Source organism: Grampus griseus, assembly GCF_964374135.1.
Source record: "Grampus griseus genome assembly, chromosome: 9".
In the NCBI taxonomy this organism is placed as follows: domain Eukaryota; kingdom Metazoa; phylum Chordata; class Mammalia; order Artiodactyla; family Delphinidae; genus Grampus; species Grampus griseus.
The window spans coordinates 8,588,432-8,607,395 of NC_139003.1; the positions used below are offsets into that span (position 1 = coordinate 8,588,432).

At 37.9% G+C, this 18,964-nt stretch overlaps 2 protein-coding genes across 2 annotated transcripts in view; one reads left to right on the top strand and one right to left on the bottom strand.

Annotated features, from left to right (window-relative positions):
• Nucleotides 1-18,964, bottom strand: part of CNTNAP2 (contactin associated protein 2) — a gene marked incomplete at both ends in the record, with an annotated part of 2,009,686 nt that overhangs the window by 993,658 nt on the left and 997,064 nt on the right. The gene's annotated exons all lie outside the window — the stretch shown is intronic.
• Nucleotides 6,827-8,464, top strand: LOC309827196 (oxysterol-binding protein-related protein 1-like). Its single transcript, XM_082661729.1, has one exon. It carries the CDS (start codon nt 7,011-7,013, stop codon nt 8,322-8,324), a length of 1,314 nt encoding a protein of 437 aa, XP_082517855.1. The 5' UTR covers nt 6,827-7,010; the 3' UTR covers nt 8,325-8,464.

Below are 18,964 nucleotides of genomic sequence, written 5' to 3' on the forward strand. Positions count from 1 at the left end.
CAATTTAAACTGGAAAAAAGAACTGGTGGAACTTTCCTCAAAACTCTCTTAGGGGGCTTCCCTGGTGGCGCAGTGGTTGAGAGTCCGCCTGCCGATGCAGGGGACATGGGTTCGTGCCCCGGTCCGGGAGGATCCCACATGCCGCGGAGCGGCTGGGCCCGTGAGCCATGGCCGCTGAGCCTGCGCGTCTGGAGCCTGTGCTCCGCAATGGGAGAGGCCACAACAGTGAGAGGTCTGCGTACCGCAAAAAAAAACCCCAAAAAACAAAAAAAAAACTCTCTTAGGGAAAGCTCAAGACACTCTTCACTATTTGAGTTTCAGCAAATTTTTCCATAAGGGGTGGGGAGCTGGTGATCCATGCTTGACCCAGGAGTGTCTTCCTTGGCTCCTTTAATCCAGAGTCCCCTCCCCCGCATTCCCCAAAGGCCTTGTTCTCTAGAACAAAGGGGTGGGGAAAATGAATGCTATTGACTGTAATGTGATCCCTTCTCTCCATTTTTAAATTCCTGCAGGTGGGATAGATCTAAGAAGGGGCAGGTTTTCTAAATCAAAAGGATCCTCCTGAAGGTTCTCCTGGTAAGAGGTTATTTGGAGATCAGGTTTGACTTCTACAAACACACCCCTCCTCCCCCACCCCCATTCCCCACAACATCTAGTAACATCTTTGGAGTTGTTTTAACCAGTGTTTCCAGCCTCAACGCTAGCATCACGCGGGGAGCATGCCAAACTACCAGGCCAGGACTCCACCCCAGACCCACATCATCAGAATCTGCGCTGTGATTTGGCGTCTTAATTGTTAAGGTTCCCAGCTGATTCTAATGTGCCCTCTAAGGGTCAAAACATCCCTGTTTTAATCAGACAGCCAGTTACGTGTCTGGTAGAGCTGCCTGTCTTAATCTGGGTAGTGAGGAAACGCCTCCACCATGGCCGATTTAGGCAGCAGGGAAACTGCACGAGGGTGCTGTGCGAACGGAAAAAGAAGTAAGACCGGTGGTGGGAGAGCTCTTCTGAAAAGAAGCCGCCATCAAAGACCAAGGAACTTCGGTAGAAACATCCAGTATGTTAGCAAACTTGCTGCCCCAAGTCACCAATGTCTAAAATCAACTATGGTCTTTTGAGAAGTACAACAAGGGAAAAACCTCAGCGTTCCCAAGTCAGCGGAGTTTCTGTTCCAGCTCCGAATCTGCAGTGGGGTGAGGGAGAGATTGAAGGTAAGTGTTTGAAACTTCTTTCACCTCCAAAGTCTTCCTTTAGTTTAGGGCATAGCTGTGTTATTCAAAGGGCGACCCTACTTATGGCTTCTTTATAACTGGGAGACTGCTCTTGGGGCGCTTAAAGGCATCAGCGCTTGGAGGATGTCCACAAAACGGGACAGTGGGTATTTCCTGCAAGATGAGGCTTTTTTAAACTTTGCTAAGACAGTTGTGGTTTGAATTTCTCTTGGAGGAAAATGGGATGCATTGATCATTTGTGCCTCTTACATGGTGAATAGAAAACAACTTTGAAAATTTCTGCCTGTTCATGAACTTAAAACTCAGTGACTCACATTGTGAATAAACACTACATCCTTAGGCATAAAAGAAACAATTTCTTTTCTAAAGCTTTTCTCCTGTCTAGCTGCTTTTTCGCTATTTGACCCAAGGAGTCCTCAGAAAACTTCTAGAAAATGGGCTCCTCCAGTGAGCATGTCATGCTTCAGTATTTTTCTTAACCTGTACAAACTCTTCATTCACAGAGTTGGCTTTGTATTGTCAACTAACTGGGCTGGGCAGAATTTTCGCTCACCCTCTGGCGTTTTGAAATTGTGTGTTTTCCTCCAAGGCTTAAATACTAAGTTTTTTGCTTTTTTCATTCTCACAAAGAACAGGTGGCTCATCAAGGCCAGAATTCTTAAGTAACATTGCTATGCTTAGTCATCCCTTATAAGCCACTTGGCTCCTTTATATTAGGCTCTCTATAACTTTCCTTAAATTCTTGTTCTTTATCTCTGTTTTCAAAATGGGTGAAGGGAGTTAAAAAGTACAAACTCAATAAAATAAATCAATCATGGGAATGTCATGTATAGCATGGGGACTCTAGTTAATAATATAGAATATAATTTTAAATATCCCTTTGATGTTCTTAGGACAGACTTCAATATTCCAAATACTCAAGTAAATGATGTTAAATAGAAAACAAAATCTTTAAAAAACTTAAAGGTATTTTTATTTTTTTTTTTTTTTTATTTTTTTTTATTTTTTTTAAAGGTATTTTTAAAAAACAATATTTCTACCTGTTCTAATCATCGGTCAATCTTTATCCTCAGTGTTTGAATAGTATTCACAAATGCTTGACATAGAGTGAGGTCTTAGTAAATATTTTTCGGTGAATGCATGAATGAATAAATGACCGAGTGAATAAAGGAAGGAATACCCATTGAATATTTATAAATGAGGAAAAGGACATATAGGTAGAAAAGTATAGGAGTTTAGAAGAAGGGATAAAAATTGAATCAGCAATCAAGGGTAATATGGTTCCACAGTTCTGCTAATTAATCCCGTTTTAATGGGCATAATAGTTAATGCTTGTCAGCTGACAAGAATGCAACGTGATTCTATTGCTTAGCAATAGTACTGCAAACGATAAAATGCATCTAGTGTCCTATGGAAAGCCACCTTATTAATTTAAATTACTAAGACTCCTGAGGAGAGAGGAGATGAACTCCAAAGAAGAAGAAATGATTGTTTAATGTAAAAAATATTATGTAAAAATACAATATCAAAAAATATTCCCTAGCTGGATTGTTAATTTCAAATTAAACTCTCTCTAAATCTTTATAACTGTGATACTGCATTCTATATTAGACACACAGTAGGGACTGAAATAGAGGCTTGTAAAATGGGGTAGAATGAAGCGAACTAAAAGCATCTTCCAGCTCTATTTAGTGATTAATCTCCAGAACCTTCTTTCCTGAGGTGAGATTGTATTCTTTACTATAATTTTCTAAAATAATTTGCCTTTCATTATTTTAAAAAAATGCACACAACTTTTAGTAGCTATTTTAGTAGCTATTGTTAGTGTTCCACTATTCTTACAGAGACAATGACCCAAGTTTGAAGATAAAAGCTGAAGTAACTGGATTTTATTCTAACACAGAGTGTTATTTGTGATCTAGATCAGCGAAAGCAAACGAGTTGACCCCTCGTAAAGACCAGGTCCAGTTGCTTGGTAGAGCTACCTGGGAGGGGCCCAGTGTAAAAAAGTCACTGAAGCCAGAGTGCAGCTCTCTAGAGAATCTCTCAGTGCTCGACACTGAGGAAAAACTTTTTTCTTAAAAAAGATAGATATTATTTTTCTCCTTCAGTGACGATATTAAAACAGTTTACCTCCAAAATGAGAATTAATAATATTTTCGGGGCCAGCAAGGGGAAAGAAAAGTAATATAATTTACCTTTTTAGACAAAATCAAAATTATTTTAAAAATCTGCTAAGCATTTGAGGAAATTGCAAAATTCAACCTTGAGAGGTAGAAAACATGTCCCCCATCCCCCTAAAGCCTTCTGATATTTTTAGTCCCTTTGTGGGGGAACGTAAGTGTTTTCCTAACTGGTATTGTTTTGCCCAGTTGCTTTCTAGAGCAACTCCCTTCCCCCCCCCCCCGCACTGTCATAGCTCATTAAAATGAGCGTCACTAAGAGTCTAAGATGTATTTCCATAAGAGAAAATAATCTGAGGACTAGTACTTTGAGTTATTTTTAAATGAATGATTTTAAAATAGTATGGGTGGTGGAAAAGGATTCCTTGGCCTGATACCTGTGAAAGCACAAAATGAAAACCTCTTCATTCTAGCTGTGGTTCAAAGGTCACCCCTCAGAGACGCCTGCTCTGATCACCTGTAAAAATAAAATGGTTGTCTATCCACCTACCCTGCTTTATTACATCCTATACCTATTTGTTCATTGTGTATCTTACCCTCTAAAATGTAAGTTCCTGGAGGACCAACGCTTTATCTCTCTTGTTCATTATTGTATCATTAGGACCTAGAATGGCGCCTAAAATATTTATTCAATTAATGAATTGGGTAGATGGCTGGCAGGGGGAATAGATGGACTGCTTTATACTATAGATATTTAACCATTAAGAGAATTATTAGGACATCTGAGAAATATTTTCAAGGCAAAAGGAAGTCATTTATTTTAGCCTATGGGACTCTACTAAAGTTTACTCCCTATAAATGACTATCTTCATCCTATTTTATTGGGCTAATGATGATTGCTGACCTCTGATCTCCCAAGGGACCTGATAAAGTTGAGAGACTGACAAGGGTCCTTTCTTCTCTAGCCCTCTGGACTGGGGGGGGGGGGATGGGGCATTGGGTTCTTGTGTGTATTGTTTCAATTCTTATATACTTGGAACAGGGCTGCCAGCCCCAGGACGAAATGTACACAGAGCCAGAATGGGGAAGCGAGGCAAGTTTAGTTGAGACAGTGTGTCATTTAGCTCAGCAGTGGGAGATGAAGATGGAAAGAAAGACTGGGGCAAAGAGTGTGGAGTCATGGAGGAAGATGGTGGCGAAGGAATTCAGATATATTAACTCAAAAATGGAATCCTTGTCTGCACCCCAAACAGGGGTGATGAGAGATGTTCAGAGAAATAGAACTGTCCATTTCTTCATCAAAAGGACCAGTTTTTCCACTGAGGAACATAACCATAATTATAAAGTTTTATTTTGGTCTGTTCTTGGTGCTGACTAGTAGTTACACTGTTAAGTTTATGAAAACCTTTGTTCATGACATGGTCCTTTCAGCACTGAAGACCTTGTCTTTTGCAAAATGATACACTAAGCAGATAATGAAGACAGCAGGCAAATGTACAAAAATTTTTGACAATTTATAGGCTGTGCAGTGAGTTTCTCATAACATTAATATCTTTATCTGCAAATTTCTCATCTGTAAGCAACCACCAGGGACATGACTAAAACTCAAGAAATAAGCAATAAGACCTCTAAAGTCACCAAACATTTAATAAGGTTGATGCATAGGTGAGTCCTTAGGTACAATTTACCTTTACCTTCACCACTATTTACTTTTCCCATGATCTTGAAAACATGGGGGGACCTAAAACCTATAATCAGAGACAAAAAGAAATTAGAAAGCAGAAAGTCATGTGGGAAAACTGGCAGTGATGCTGGGGGAGGCGTGGGTGGGAAAGGAGTGTAGGAGGTGGGCAGGTTGCACAGGTCCACATAACCTAGCACTCGACAGGAAAAGGAGGAATAGATAAGCAGACCAAAAGAATGGTAATCTGTGGCATTTAACAAGAGGAAGGAGAGTGTGTAATGCCAACACTTAATGTATATTTATAGATAAAAACTATACATCAACATTTTCTGCTTAAAGAGAGAAAAATGTAGTCTGTCTCAAAATTTCAATTACATATCATCAAAATTGATTAAAAAATACTGCTGTTAGAGGGGTGAGTCTGAGCTATCGGAAATTTTTTGGTAAAGCCAGGTAAGTAGAATTACTTTATTCAAAAGCCCACTGCACATCACATTGAAGAGTATATACTAATATCATACATAGCCCCTTTCCTTAGACTATTTCATTTGATAGTTTTTTAAAATTAGGAAATTACTATATGGGAAAAGATTATCATTTAGTTAGTGCCTAAAATATACCACACAATGGATTGGCTGCCAGAAGATGTTATATTTAATCCTCTTAGCAGGCCTGTTAGATAAGGATTATTATCCCTGTTTTTAAAGATAATAAAACCGATACTTAGAGAGTCATTCAATCTGTCAAAAGTGAAGCAGCCAGAACTTCATTCAGATGCCATCTCTTTTCACTGCATTATTATTCCATTTATTAAAGGTGTGTTAAGAATTAAGATAGGTGGAAATAGTAACTTGAAAAAAGACTGAGTTGATCAAAGAGAGCATCCTATAAGTGATCAGAAAGAAAGAAAGAAAAAATGTTAAGGAAAGGAGGGTTGTCATTTTGTACTTTGGGTGGAGGTAGAGTGGACCAGACTTTAGGGTTGGTGAGATAAATGCACAGAGAGGACTTCAAGGTAGGTGGTCCTGTTTTTAAATAATTCTGGTGAAATGTAGATGGTGGATACTAACAGGAGGGAACGAGTCAGGGAAGAAATAATGGATGGAAAAATTTTAAGTTTGTATTTGATCCGAAGTGTCCTAAAGACAACTTAAGAGTCTGGGGAACTCATGATCAAAGTATCAGCCTTTAAAAAATTGACAGTAGTGGGCAAAGTGTCCTGGAATGGGTAGAAGCTGGAAGATCTATCAAGAGGAGATTAATCTTTCTATCATGGTGCCACAGATTTCTGGGGAAAAATACAAAGATTTTGCTTTAAACAAGAAATCCATAGGAAGTTACAGAACCAGACACATGTAAGGAAGAAAAGAGGAGTAGTATTTATTCCAGAATACTGAGTGTGTAGAAGAGACAAATTATATTGTCCTTAACATAATCTGAATTTAGCAAAGAGAATGTCAGTAGAATGATGACCCTATGCTATTAAAGAGTTGAGTATTCCTTAATAAACTTGTCATTCAGAGAAGATATAATAGTAATAAAAATTTTGGAATCATTCTTTTTCACAAGAATGAATGGTAAAAGTAAAAATGTTGGGAGCCCCGGCCCAGGTGGGTGGGCGAGTGCCTGCGCCGGGGCAGCTCGGGGACGCCCGGGGACGTCCGGGGACGCCGGGGAGGGAAGGAGGAGGGTGGCCCGACGAGATCCAGGGATGTGAGGAATTTTAAATTGGAACAGGAACAAGAAAAAAACAAAATTTTGTCAGAAGCGCTGGCGACTCTAGCCACTGAACATCATGAATTAGAGCAGTCTCTGGTTAAAGGCTCCCCACCTCTCAGCATCCTTAGTGAGGACGAGTTCTATGATGCACTGTCAGATTCCGAGTCCGAACGGTCCCTGAGTAGATTGGAAGCAGTGACTGCGCACTGCTTTGAAGAGGAAGGAGAGCACCTGAGGAGTAGAAAGCACAGAATGTCCGAAGGAAAAGACTGTGGTGGTGGAGATGCTCTCTCCAATGGCATCAAAAAACACAGAACAAGCTTGCGCTCACCTATGTTTTCCAGAAATGACTTCAGCATCTGGAGCATCCTCGGAAAATGTATTGGAATGGAACTCTCCAAGATCACCGTGCCAGTTATATTTAACGAGCCTTTGAGCTTCCTCCAGCGACTCACTGAATATATGGAGCATACGTACCTCATCCACAAGGCCAGTTCATTTGCTGATCCTGTGGAAAGGATGCAGTATGTAGCTGCATTTGCTGTATCTGCTGTTGCTTCTCAGTGGGAACGCACTGGAAAGCCTTTCAACCCACTTCTGGGAGAGACTTATGAATTAGTTCGAGATGACCTTGGTTTCAGACTCATCTCTGAGCAGGTCAGCCATCACCCACCCATTAGTGCATTTCATGCTGAAGGATTAAACAATGATTTCATCTTTCATGGCTCAATCTATCCCAAACTCAAGTTCTGGGGGAAGAGCGTAGAAGCAGAACCCAAAGGAACCATCACGTTGGAGCTCCTTGAACACAATGAAGCATATACGTGGACAAATCCTACCTGCTGTGTACATAGCATCATTGTGGGGAAGCTCTGGATTGAGCAGTACGGCAACGTGGAGATCACAGACCACAAGACTGCGGACAAATGTGTGTTGAATTTTAAGCCATGCGGCCTTTTTGGTAAGGAGTTACACAAAGTTGAAGGCTACATTCAAGATAAAAGCAAAAAGAAGCTCTGTGCCCTCTATGGGAAGTGGACAGAATGTTTGTACAGTGTTGACCCTGCCACATTTGATGCTTACAAAAAAAATGATAAGAAAAACACTGAAGAGAAGAAGAACAGCAAACAGATGAGCGCTTCTGAGGAGTCAGACGAAATGCCAATGCCAGATTCCGAGAGCGTGTTCGTCATTCCTGGGAGCGTTCTCCTGTGGCGAATAGCCCCGCGGCCTCCCAATTCGACCCAGATGTATAATTTTACTAGCTTTGCAATGGTTTTGAATGAAGTAGACAAGGAAATGGAGGGTGTGATTCCTAAGACAGACTGCAGGCTACGTCCTGACATCAGAGCCATGGAAGATGGGGAAATAGATCAAGCTAGTGAAGAAAAAAAGCGACTTGAGGAGAAACAAAGAGCGGCCCGCAAGAACAGGTCCAAGTTGGAGGAGGACTGGAAGACGAGGTGGTTCCATCAAGGCCCTAATCCCTACAGCGGAGCCCAGGACTGGCTTTACTCGGGCAGCTACTGGGACAGAAACTACTTCAATTTGCCTGACATTTATTAAAACATAGACAAGTTGGGGCATTTGGCTAATCTACAGATAAGACTTAAACCTGTGTTTTAAAATTTTCTTCTTTGATTTCTACTCATCTTTTGAAAAGAGAAAAAAATCCTCTCATGATAACTTGCATTTCACCCAACAAAAGTAGGGCATAAGGTGGATACTGGTGATGAAAGTCTTTGGAAGAATGGGTAATTTTGCTATCCCGACATGCTTATTTGGAATACTGTTTTATCTAGCGGTATGGGAAACTGTTGGAGAATATGCTTTTTGATGGTTGCTGTTGCCATATTCACTGAAGGTTTATACCTAAATGTAACTTTAGCTTTATGGAATTATATAGTAACCCAAATCAAGTTATTTTGAATATTTTTAGGCTGTCATGCTTGAATGTTTTAGATTTAACTTCGAAATGTTTGGAATTCTCCTATATGATGTTTATATGCTCAGATATAGAGGTTGTGCCACCGTGTAGAGACTGCATTGAGAAGACGGCTTTTCTTCTTACTAATCCTCTCAATTGTACCCCTTCCCGCCTCTCAAAAGAAAAACGATGCCTGAGTGTTCAGAGGAGAGATTCCTGATTTGAAAATTCTAAACTGGAAAAGGTATTTCGTTTGCTTATTTTAGTGCTCTGATTTTACTTTTACAATGTTCTAATGTCATTAGAATTAAAATGTTTGAGTTGTACATGTTTGAATTGAAAATAGGTATAAAACCTAGCAATTCACAAAAATACCCCAGAAATATAGATTTTAGTCACCATCATTACATAACGAGAAACCTTTTTAAATGCTTCAACTCCCAGTGGCAAATGCCACCAGAGAAATTCAGTTGTACTCATGTATTATAAGTATCAGACTATATAAAAGGAGGTCTTGTGCATTTCAAGTTTGCAAGGCACCTGTGTACTTAAGATACGTATGGAGACCTACTTGTACAGTAGCTTTGCCCCTTTAATTGGGGTACATTAATCTTACGGTATTTATCTACCCAACCCCAGACTGAGATATTGCTCCAGGGGGCCTTAGGTAGCTGCCAGTAAGTTATTTTAATGGCTGTCTTGAAGTTAACAAGTGTTATAATGAAATAATCTACCTGATGCTAAATAAAGGCTTTAGAATGTTCAAAAAAAAAAAAAAGTAAAAATGTTGGAGTAGGAAAAAAAAACCAGGACACTGAAGGTTAAGCAATGAAGTTGATTGCATTGTAAGGAGGAGGCAGTCAATGAAGGCAGGTACTCATGCAGCAATTAAAAAACCAGAAAATCAAGTAAATTCAAATCAAGAGGATGCTTGGCAATTCTGCATAGTGAGAGGAAATAAACACATGAGGAACTCACTTTTTATATGTTCTGTTTTATAAAGGTATGACAGATCAGGCTTGCTGGATTTAACAAAGAAAAGTACAGACCAAGTTTTTAAATTGCATAGGACAAACTTAGACAAAAGCATTGTTCACTGTTGATCTGAAATTCAAATCTAACTGGGCATCCGGTATTTTGTCCGGCAGTTCTAAATCAGACTCACTGAGATTTCATCCTCTTAATCATTTTCAACCTGAAAGAAAAGTTGCAAAGGGCAACAGAGGGCAACAAAAATTCAGACACATTGGAATAAGAAAAACGATGAAATGATTTTCTATGAAGAGACATAGAGTTTTATCTCGGATTGGACCAGAGACTCCATTGCTTTGATATAAAGAGCTTAGTGCCCGAATTCCAAAGATGAGAAAGTTACGTTTGTCCTTTGCCCTTAAAGGGAGAGGCCTACCCGACAGGAGAGAACTGTGTGTAAAGATTGATTTGCTTCATCCTTGTACTTTGAAGCAATATCTGTTCCTAATTATTCAGTGAGGTCTCAATAGCTCAGGACAAACTTGATGGTATCTAAGTACAGATGTGATCCTGCTTGAAAGGTCTGGTCATCACCTCTGCATTAAGATGTTTACTCAGCAACAGGTACAAAGATTGAGCAATTTACTTTTGCAAAATTCAGAAAACAAAAGACACCAAAATAAAAGTTGCACCTCTCTCTTCTCCCTGCACAAAAGTAAGTAAGTAGATGAACAAAGATTGTGATACCCCAAAATCTGTGTTTAAATGAGATGAATCATAATGTGGGAATAATGTCCCTCTGCACAGAATTTTAAATCTATATCTCTGGTATTTGTTTTCTTTTACAAATATTTAATTCAACAAAGATATGTTAGGGCAGTAGACATGATGTGGATAGTTTGCTGCTGGCCAAACTGAGCATCAGCTAAGACGTATTCAACGCAACAGCTCAGTAACCACAGTGGAGATGCCTTGTACTAGAGAGGTGATCTACATCTTGGGGGGCTCAAGCCCCGCAGAGGATGCCAGCGCTCGGAGCTGAGTCGAATGGAGGGAATATGGAATTAGTCACTAATTAAATTAATGGTTTACTCCACAGTTGGAAGGGAAAATGCCTGGGGCTTGGGAGAGAAGATAGAGAAATCACCATATTTCCTTTACACAGGTAAAGTGTAATGGCCTTATTTGTTGACATCTTACTCTGTGACGAGTTTAGTCATCTACATGATGATACAAAATGAGTACTACTGTTGTTCTCATTTTATAGATGAGGCACAAAAAGTTTATGCAGCTTTTCCAAAAATGATTTGGCTAGGGAATGGCAGGGATGAAATAAAAAGGCTTTCGGACATGGAGCTCACACCTGCCATATTGCCACATACTCTACTGTGGAAAATGCCTTCAATTACTGAAAAGAGAATGGGAGTATCTATAAAATGTATGATATTGTTGTAGTTTCGTAGACAGTGATGTCTCATTAATGGTTTGGGGTTTACAACATATTTTGTTCTGTGTGATTAACTTCTAGAAACAGCAATAAAACCCTTAAACATTTATTAAGCAAAATTCATTAGCCATATTGTATTATCCATTGTAAACACAACCATTTTTTGCAGGCAGTTTCTCTGTCCACAACATTCAGGTGTTATTGATGTTAAGTTTGTATGCACTATCATGAATATCAATGAGGTGGCCAAATGTTGAGATGCCAACTCAACAGACGTAAAAAAGCACTTTCATGATATTTTCATCGATGTAGAGAACCAATGCGGAGTATTCCATCTGCTGACTACCAGATTCTTTGATAAATTCTTAAGAAAATTCCTTATCTATAAAATTACCTGCATTCTCACTTTTTTTTTTTCCTTCTTTGAGTTGGATGGTGAATGGCTTGTCCATTTCCTTCCTTCAACTGCATTGAATTATAACCATTCTTAAGGATAGTTGCTCTAAATCTCTTGTGGTTCACCCTGAGGCAAGACTTAACAGTAAATATTGCAACAGTAAATAATAAGAGCAAGGCTTAAAAGTAACTCTTCTGCTTTAAAGCATAGCAACATAGTAGACGGGATGAAGCTTTTACAGCATTTGTTATTAACTTACAGGATGTTAATGGTTGAATCCATATCTGAGAACAGAGGAAGGAGGAACAAAAGGGAATGTCTGAGCCTGTATTTGCCTATGTTTACTGGGAAATAAAGAAATAACAGATAGGACTAAATCTCAGAGGTCTAATGTCATATACAGAAGCTATACTGGGCACAGACAATTAGAGATGAAATGTATTCTCAATGTTAAAATTAAGCAGAGGAGTTTGCTAACATTTATTGATCCTGATGCAAAAAAAAAAAAATTGATGGCATTTCATTCAAACCAACAGGAAAGCTGCTTCCTGCTTCATAAGGATTAAGGTGACTGTTAAGAAAGAATTAAGGCAACTAGGGAATATGCCTGCAGGAGTCTGTGTGTTTGTGTGTCTCTGTCTATGGGAATGAAACTTTGATTTATGTATTGCGTGAAAGTCAAAATCTAGTGTTTACTACTCTTTCATCAGCACTCCCCCATGGAGTTTAGGTTTCTAGACTTTATATTAACTTTTTATTGATTTTTAAAGCAAGTTGAGTGTTCACAACCTGACTAAATGTGTTTGTGCAGGACTGTCTTAACGGACACGGATAATCATAACTCATATACTTATTTTTAAAGTGTTCAATGTTTCTGCTTTAGTAAGAGTTTATAGGGATGTATATCTGACAAATCTTCTACCATTATTTTATTGTACAAATTTACTTGCACCGTCTTATTTACTTACATAGCAGTAGCCATAGTTACACATAAGAATGCCCACAGCTGACTCAACCAATATTCACAGATTTTGCTCCTTGCCAGTCTGTAATAGGAACTGCTGATGCACAAGTAAACAGACAACAAGGCCTTAAGGAACTTGCGCTCTACTGGAAAGACAGACATTCAAATAAGCATTTATAATACAAATTGAAATGAGCTGCCCTGGGGTTGTATATCAGATGCATTTGAGAGCACAGGGAGAAGGAAAGTCTTCCCACCCAGGGAAGTTAGGAAACCCTTCAAAGGGGAGCTAGCTAGCAGTTAAACTAGTTAGAGAAGACAGTACTCTGAGCATGTGCAGGAATAACTATAAAGAGTTATTGCTAGGATAGAATTGAAGAGGTGAAGACCAGAGGAAGTGGCATAATATGAGGCTAGTAGAGGCAGGAAAAAACCAAATTACAATGTTATTTGACAATCCAAAGGGTGTGGATTTTACCTTAAAGAATTTTAGGAATGGCAATCACAGGGTGAGATTTACAGTTAGATCAGTATGTGAGAAAGACAAGGGAGAGCTGATTTAGGACACTGGTGGTGAGGATTTTAGGAAGCTGCGTTGGAAGAAGTGAGTAATTATTTGAATGTGGGAGATAGGGGAATATAAGAACTATAACTTGAGTTCCAGGTTTCTTGTATCAAATGAAAATAATGCAGTAGGCGAAATCGTTGACAGTGCCCCAACTCCAGGCAAAAGAAAATAAGTCTGTTTCTAGGAAAAGCATACCCAGTTTAGATAATCAGGATTCTCACGGGTTAAAGTTAAAACAACTCACAGTCAAAACGTCACCAAAGGATGCCATATTGAATAAGAGTCAGTAAAAACAAGAAGCAAAATTGATAGACTCCAATGACACAGGAATTATCAGACACAGACTATTAAGTATATGAAATGTTTAAAGAATAGAAGAAATCTTTTTAAAAAACACTGAGCAAGTATTTGTATGAGATCATGGTCTTCTATATATAAAAATATAGGAAGAACTAAATATGGATATAAATGTATGTATATCTACCTACATATCTACTTACCTAGCTACCTACCTATGTACACCTATACATGTTTTCCATGACTGTCCACTGAGGGGACCTGGGAACAGCAACACCACAATAGTAATGAGTACATCTAGTACGCAGATGATGGCTTCTAAAATCATTTTCCACCAAAAGGAACACAGAACCCTGAAGAAAAGGCTGATTCTAGTCTGGGGCAGATAAAGTAGAAGATGATCTTGAAACATCTGTTTAGAGCAGAAAGCAGGAAAATGCTCAAAAAAAGAATGGGTCCATGATAAAAGGGAACAGACACCAGCTTGAAGGGCTCCCATGGGACAAATCTGGGACAACTTGAACATCATTTAAAAAACAGAAGGAGCAATGGATTTTAACTTATTAAATCAAATAGGAAACCATTAATCTATACCGATAAAAGTAAATAAATAAGTGGAAGATTTTATTAGGTGAGGACATTTGCATGTTTCAAAGAACCTTCACAAAAATACTTATTAATTATAAATGAAAAACAGTGAATTACAAAGGAAAAAATCTTTCCACTTTGGAGAATCCTGGCAAGACACCACCTTAATCAAATGATCAAAATCATGGGATGATTTGAAACTGCATCACAAAACCAACATAGCATCTCTATAGTGCTACTCCTGCCAAAGATGCATAACTTGAACCAAATCATGAGGAAACACAAGATGAAGTCAAACTGGGGGGAATTCTACAAAATACGTGGCCACTAACCTTTAAAATGGCAAAGCCCTGAAAGTTAAGGAAAGACTGAGGAAATCTTCTAGATGGAAAGAAACCAAGGATGAATGAAGTTAAATGCTGTGTGTAACTCTGGACTAGATCCTTTTGCTTGAAAGGGCGTTACTGGGACAACTGGTGAAACTCGAATGTGATCTGAGGATTAGAAGGAAGAATAAAATAATGAAGTAATAAAATATTAATTTCCTGATTTTAATGGTTGTATTGTGGTTATGTAGGAGAATACTTGTTTGTGGAAAGAAGACACCAACATATTTGGGGTGATGGGATATTAGGTTGCTTTCAAATGACTCAGGAAAAAAATTCACTCTACTGTATTCTGTAAGCTTGAAATTGTTTTAAAATGAAATAACTGAAACATTAATTCGATCTCTTACTGAGTATTTTTTACTCTGGAGATTTCTCATAGTATTTACCATGCTAATTTGTGTTTTGCATTTCTAAGAAAGAAATAAAATATGCAGTATTTCCTACAGATTTTTTGAACAAAGTATCTCCTGGAAACAGGTATTTAAAGACAATCTTTTCATTAAAAAATTATAAAGAAACGTAATAAATATACCAAATTCTAAGTGAATATAGCAACTAATTACTATTATGTAAATAGTAGTAAATGTGATCAGGACTGACAGTTACTTCATCAAAACAGTTGATTAAAGAAGGAATTTTTTTTTTAACTTTATTGAAGTATAGTTGAATGACAAGGTTGTGTAATTTCTGCTGTATAGCAAAGTGACTCAGTTATAAATATACTATTTTTCATATTCTTTTCCATTATGGTTTATCACAGGATATTGAATATGGTTCCCTGTGATATACAGTAGGACCTTGTTGCTTCCATCCTATATATAATAGTTTGCATCTGCTAATCCCAAACTCCCAATCCTTCCCTCCCACTTAGCAACCACAAGTCTGTTCTCTGTATCTGTGAGTCTGTTTTTGTTTTGTAGATATGTTCGCTATTGTCATACTTTAGATTCCACATAAAAGTGATATAATTTGGTATTCGTCTTTCTCTTTCTGACTTACTTTGCTTAGCATGATAATGTCTAGGTGCATCCATGTTGCTGCAATGGCATTATTTCATTTTTTTTTTATAGCTGAGTGAGTAGTATTCCATTGTATGTATATATGTGTGTGTAGTATTCCATCGTATGTATATATGTGTGTGTGTGTATACATGTATATATATACATGTATACACACACACCACCTCTTCTTTATCCGTCGATGAACATTTACATTGTTTCCGTGTCATGACTATTGTAAATGGTGCTGCTGTGAACATAGGGGCCTATGTATCTTTTTGAATTATAGTTTTGCCTGAATATATGCCCAGGAGTGGGATTGCTGGATCATATGGCAACTCTATTTTTAGTTTTTTGAAGAACCTCCTTACTGTTTTCCATAATGGCTGTACCAATTTACATTCCCACCAACAGTGTAAGAGGGTTCCCTTTTCTCCCCACCTTTCCAGCATTTATTATTTGCAGATTTTTAATGATGGCCATTCTGACTGGTGTGAGGTAGTACTTCACTGTTGTTTTGATTTGCATTCCTCTAATAATTAGTGATGATGAGCATCTTTTCATGCGCTTATTGTGCATCTGTACATCTTCTTTGGAGAAATGTCTATTTAGGTCTTCTGCTCATTTTTCAATTGGGTTGTTTGTGGTGGTGGTGGTGTTATTGAATTGTAGGAGCTGTTTGTATATTTTGGAAATTAAGCCCTTGTTGGTTGCATCATTTGTAAATATTTCATCCCAGTCTGTAGGTTGTCTTTTTGTTTTGTTTTTTCTTTCCTTTTCTGTGCAAAAGCTGATATGTTTGATTAGGTCCATTTGTTTATTTTTGCTTTTATTTCTATTGCATTGGGAGACTGACCTAAGAAAACATTGGTATGACTTATGCCAGAGAAAGTTTGACCTATATTCTTTTTTTCATGGTACGCGGGCCTCTCACTGTTGTGGCCTCTCCTGTTGCGGAGCACAGGCTCCAGATGCGCAGGCTTAGTGGCCATGGCTCACGGGCCTAGCCATTCCGTGGCATGTGGGATCTTCCTGGACCGGGGCACGAACCCGTGTCCCCTGCATCGGCAGGCGGACTCTCAACCACTGTGCCACCAGGGAAGCCCCCTATATTCTTTTATAGGAGTTTTATGGTGTCTTGTCTTATATTTAAGTTTTTAAGACATTTTGAGTTTATTTTTGTGTATGGTGTGAGGGTGTGTTCTAACTTCGTTGATTTTCATGTGGCTGTCCAGCTTTCTCAACACCACTTGCTGAAGAGACTATATTTTCCCCATTGTATATTCATGCCTCCTTTGTCAAAGATTAGTTGTCCATAGGTGTGTGGGTTATTTCTGGGCTTTCCATTTTGTTCTGTTGATCTGTGTATCTGTTTCTGTGCCAGTACCATGCTGTTTTGATTACTGTAGCTTTGTAGTATTGTGTGATGTCTGGGAGGGTTTTGCTTCCTGCTTTGTTCTTTTTCCTCAGGATTCCTTTGGCAATTCTGGGTCTTTTATTGTTCCATATAAATTTTAGGACTGTTCTAGTTCTGTGAAAAATGTCATGGGTAATTTGATAGGGATCTCATTAAATCTGTAGATTGCTTTGGGGAGTATAGCCATTTTAACGATTTTGATTCTTCCAATCCAAGAGCATGGAATATCTTTCCATTTCTTTGACTCATCTTTAATTTCCTTTATTAATGTTTTATAGTTCTCAGCATATAAGTCTTTCACCTTCTTGGTCAGGTTTACTCCTAAGTATTTTATATTTTTAAATGCAATTTTAAAAGGTATTTTTTTTTTACATTTCTTTTCTGATATTTCATTGTTAATGTAATAAAGAAATGTAACTAATTTCTATATGTTAATCTTGTATCTTGCTACCTTGCTGACTTTATCAGTTCTAGTAATTTTTGTGTGGAGTTTTAGGGTTTTCTATATATAGTATCATGTCGTCTGGAAATAATGACAATTTTCCCTCTTCCTTACCAGTTTGAATATCTTTTACTTCTTTTTCTTGTCTGATTGCTGTGGCTAAGACTTCCAGTACTATGTTGAAGAGAAGTGGTGAGAGTGACCATCCTTGTCTTGGTCCAGATTTTAGTGGGAAGGCTTTCAGCTTTTCACCATTGGGTATTATATTGGCTGTGGGGTTGTTGTAAATAGCTTTTATTATGTTGAGATATATTTCCTCTATACCCACTTTTGTAAGGGTTTTTATCATGAATCGATGTTAAACTTTATCAGTTCCTTTTTTGCATCTATTGAGGTAATCATCTGGTTTTTGTCTTTTGTTGATGTGGTGTATCACATTGATCTTGCATATGTTGAACTATCCTTGTGACCCTGCAATGAGTCCAACTTGGACATGGTATATGATCTTTTTTATGTGTTGTTGGAGTTGGTTTGCTAATATTTGTTGAGAATTTTTGCATCTATATTCATCAGAGATATTGGCCTGTAATTTTCTTTTCTGGTAGTGTCTTTGTCTGGTTTTGGTATCAGGGTGATGGTGGCTTAATAGAATGTCTTTGGGAATCTTCCCTCCTCTTCAGTCTTTTGGAAGAGTTTGAGATGGATCAGTATAAGTTCTTCTTTGGATGTTTGGTAGAATTCATCTGTGAAGCCATCTAGTCCTGGACTTTTGTTTGTAGGTTTTTTTTTTTTAATTACAGAATCCTATTTCACTTCCGGTGATTGATCTGTTCAAGTCATCTATTTCTTCTTGATTCTGTTTTGGTGGGCTGTATGTTTGTAGAAAGTTGTCCATTTCTTCTAGGTTGTCAAATTTGTTGGCATATAATTGTTCATAGTATTTTCTTTTTTTTTTTTTTGTATTTCTGTGGTATCAGTTGTGATTTCTCTTCTTTAATTTCTTAATTTGTTTATTTGGGTCTTCTCTCTTTTCTTCTTGATGAGCCTGTCCAGAGGTTTATCAATTTTGTTCACCCTTTCAAAGAACCAGCTCTTGGTTTCATTGATTTTTTTTCTATTTTTTTAATCTCTATTTCCTCTCTGATCTTTATTATCCCCTTCCTTCTGCTGACTTTAGGTTTTGTTTGTTCTTTTTCTAATTCTTTTGGTGGTGGGTCAGATTGCTTATTTGAGATTTTTCTTGTTTCTTAAAGGAGGACTGTATCACTATGAACTTCCCTCTAAGAACTGCTTTTACTGCATCCCATAGATTTTGTATGGTTGTGTTTTCATTGTCATTTGCCTCAATGTATTTTTATAATTTCTTCTTTGATTTCATCATTGACCCATTGGTGTTTTAGTGGCATGTTGTTTAGTCTCCATATAATTGTTTTTTTCTTGTTTCTTTTTCTGTGGCTGATTTCTAGTTTCATGCTGTAGTGGTCAGAAAAGATGCTTGAAATAATTTCTATACTCTTAAATTTGTTGAGGCTTGTTTTATGCCCTAGGATGTGGCCAGTCCTAGAGAATGTTGCATGTGCACTTGAAAAGAATGTGTATTCTGCTGTTTTGGGGATGCACTGTCCTGAAAATATCAATTAAGTCTAACTGTTCTATTGTATCATTTAGGATCTCTGATGCCTCATTGATTTTCTGTCTCAAAGATCCATTCACTGATATGAGTGGGATGTTAAATTCTCCTAGTATTATTGTATTCCTATCAATTTCTCCCTTTATGTCTGTTAGGAAGGAAATTATTTT

What these genes read in the sequence shown, in the direction of transcription:
- LOC309827196 (XM_082661729.1), top strand. Translation starts at nt 7,011, where the DNA reads ATGTCCGAAGGAAAAGACTGTGGTGGTGGAGATGCTCTCTCCAATGGC.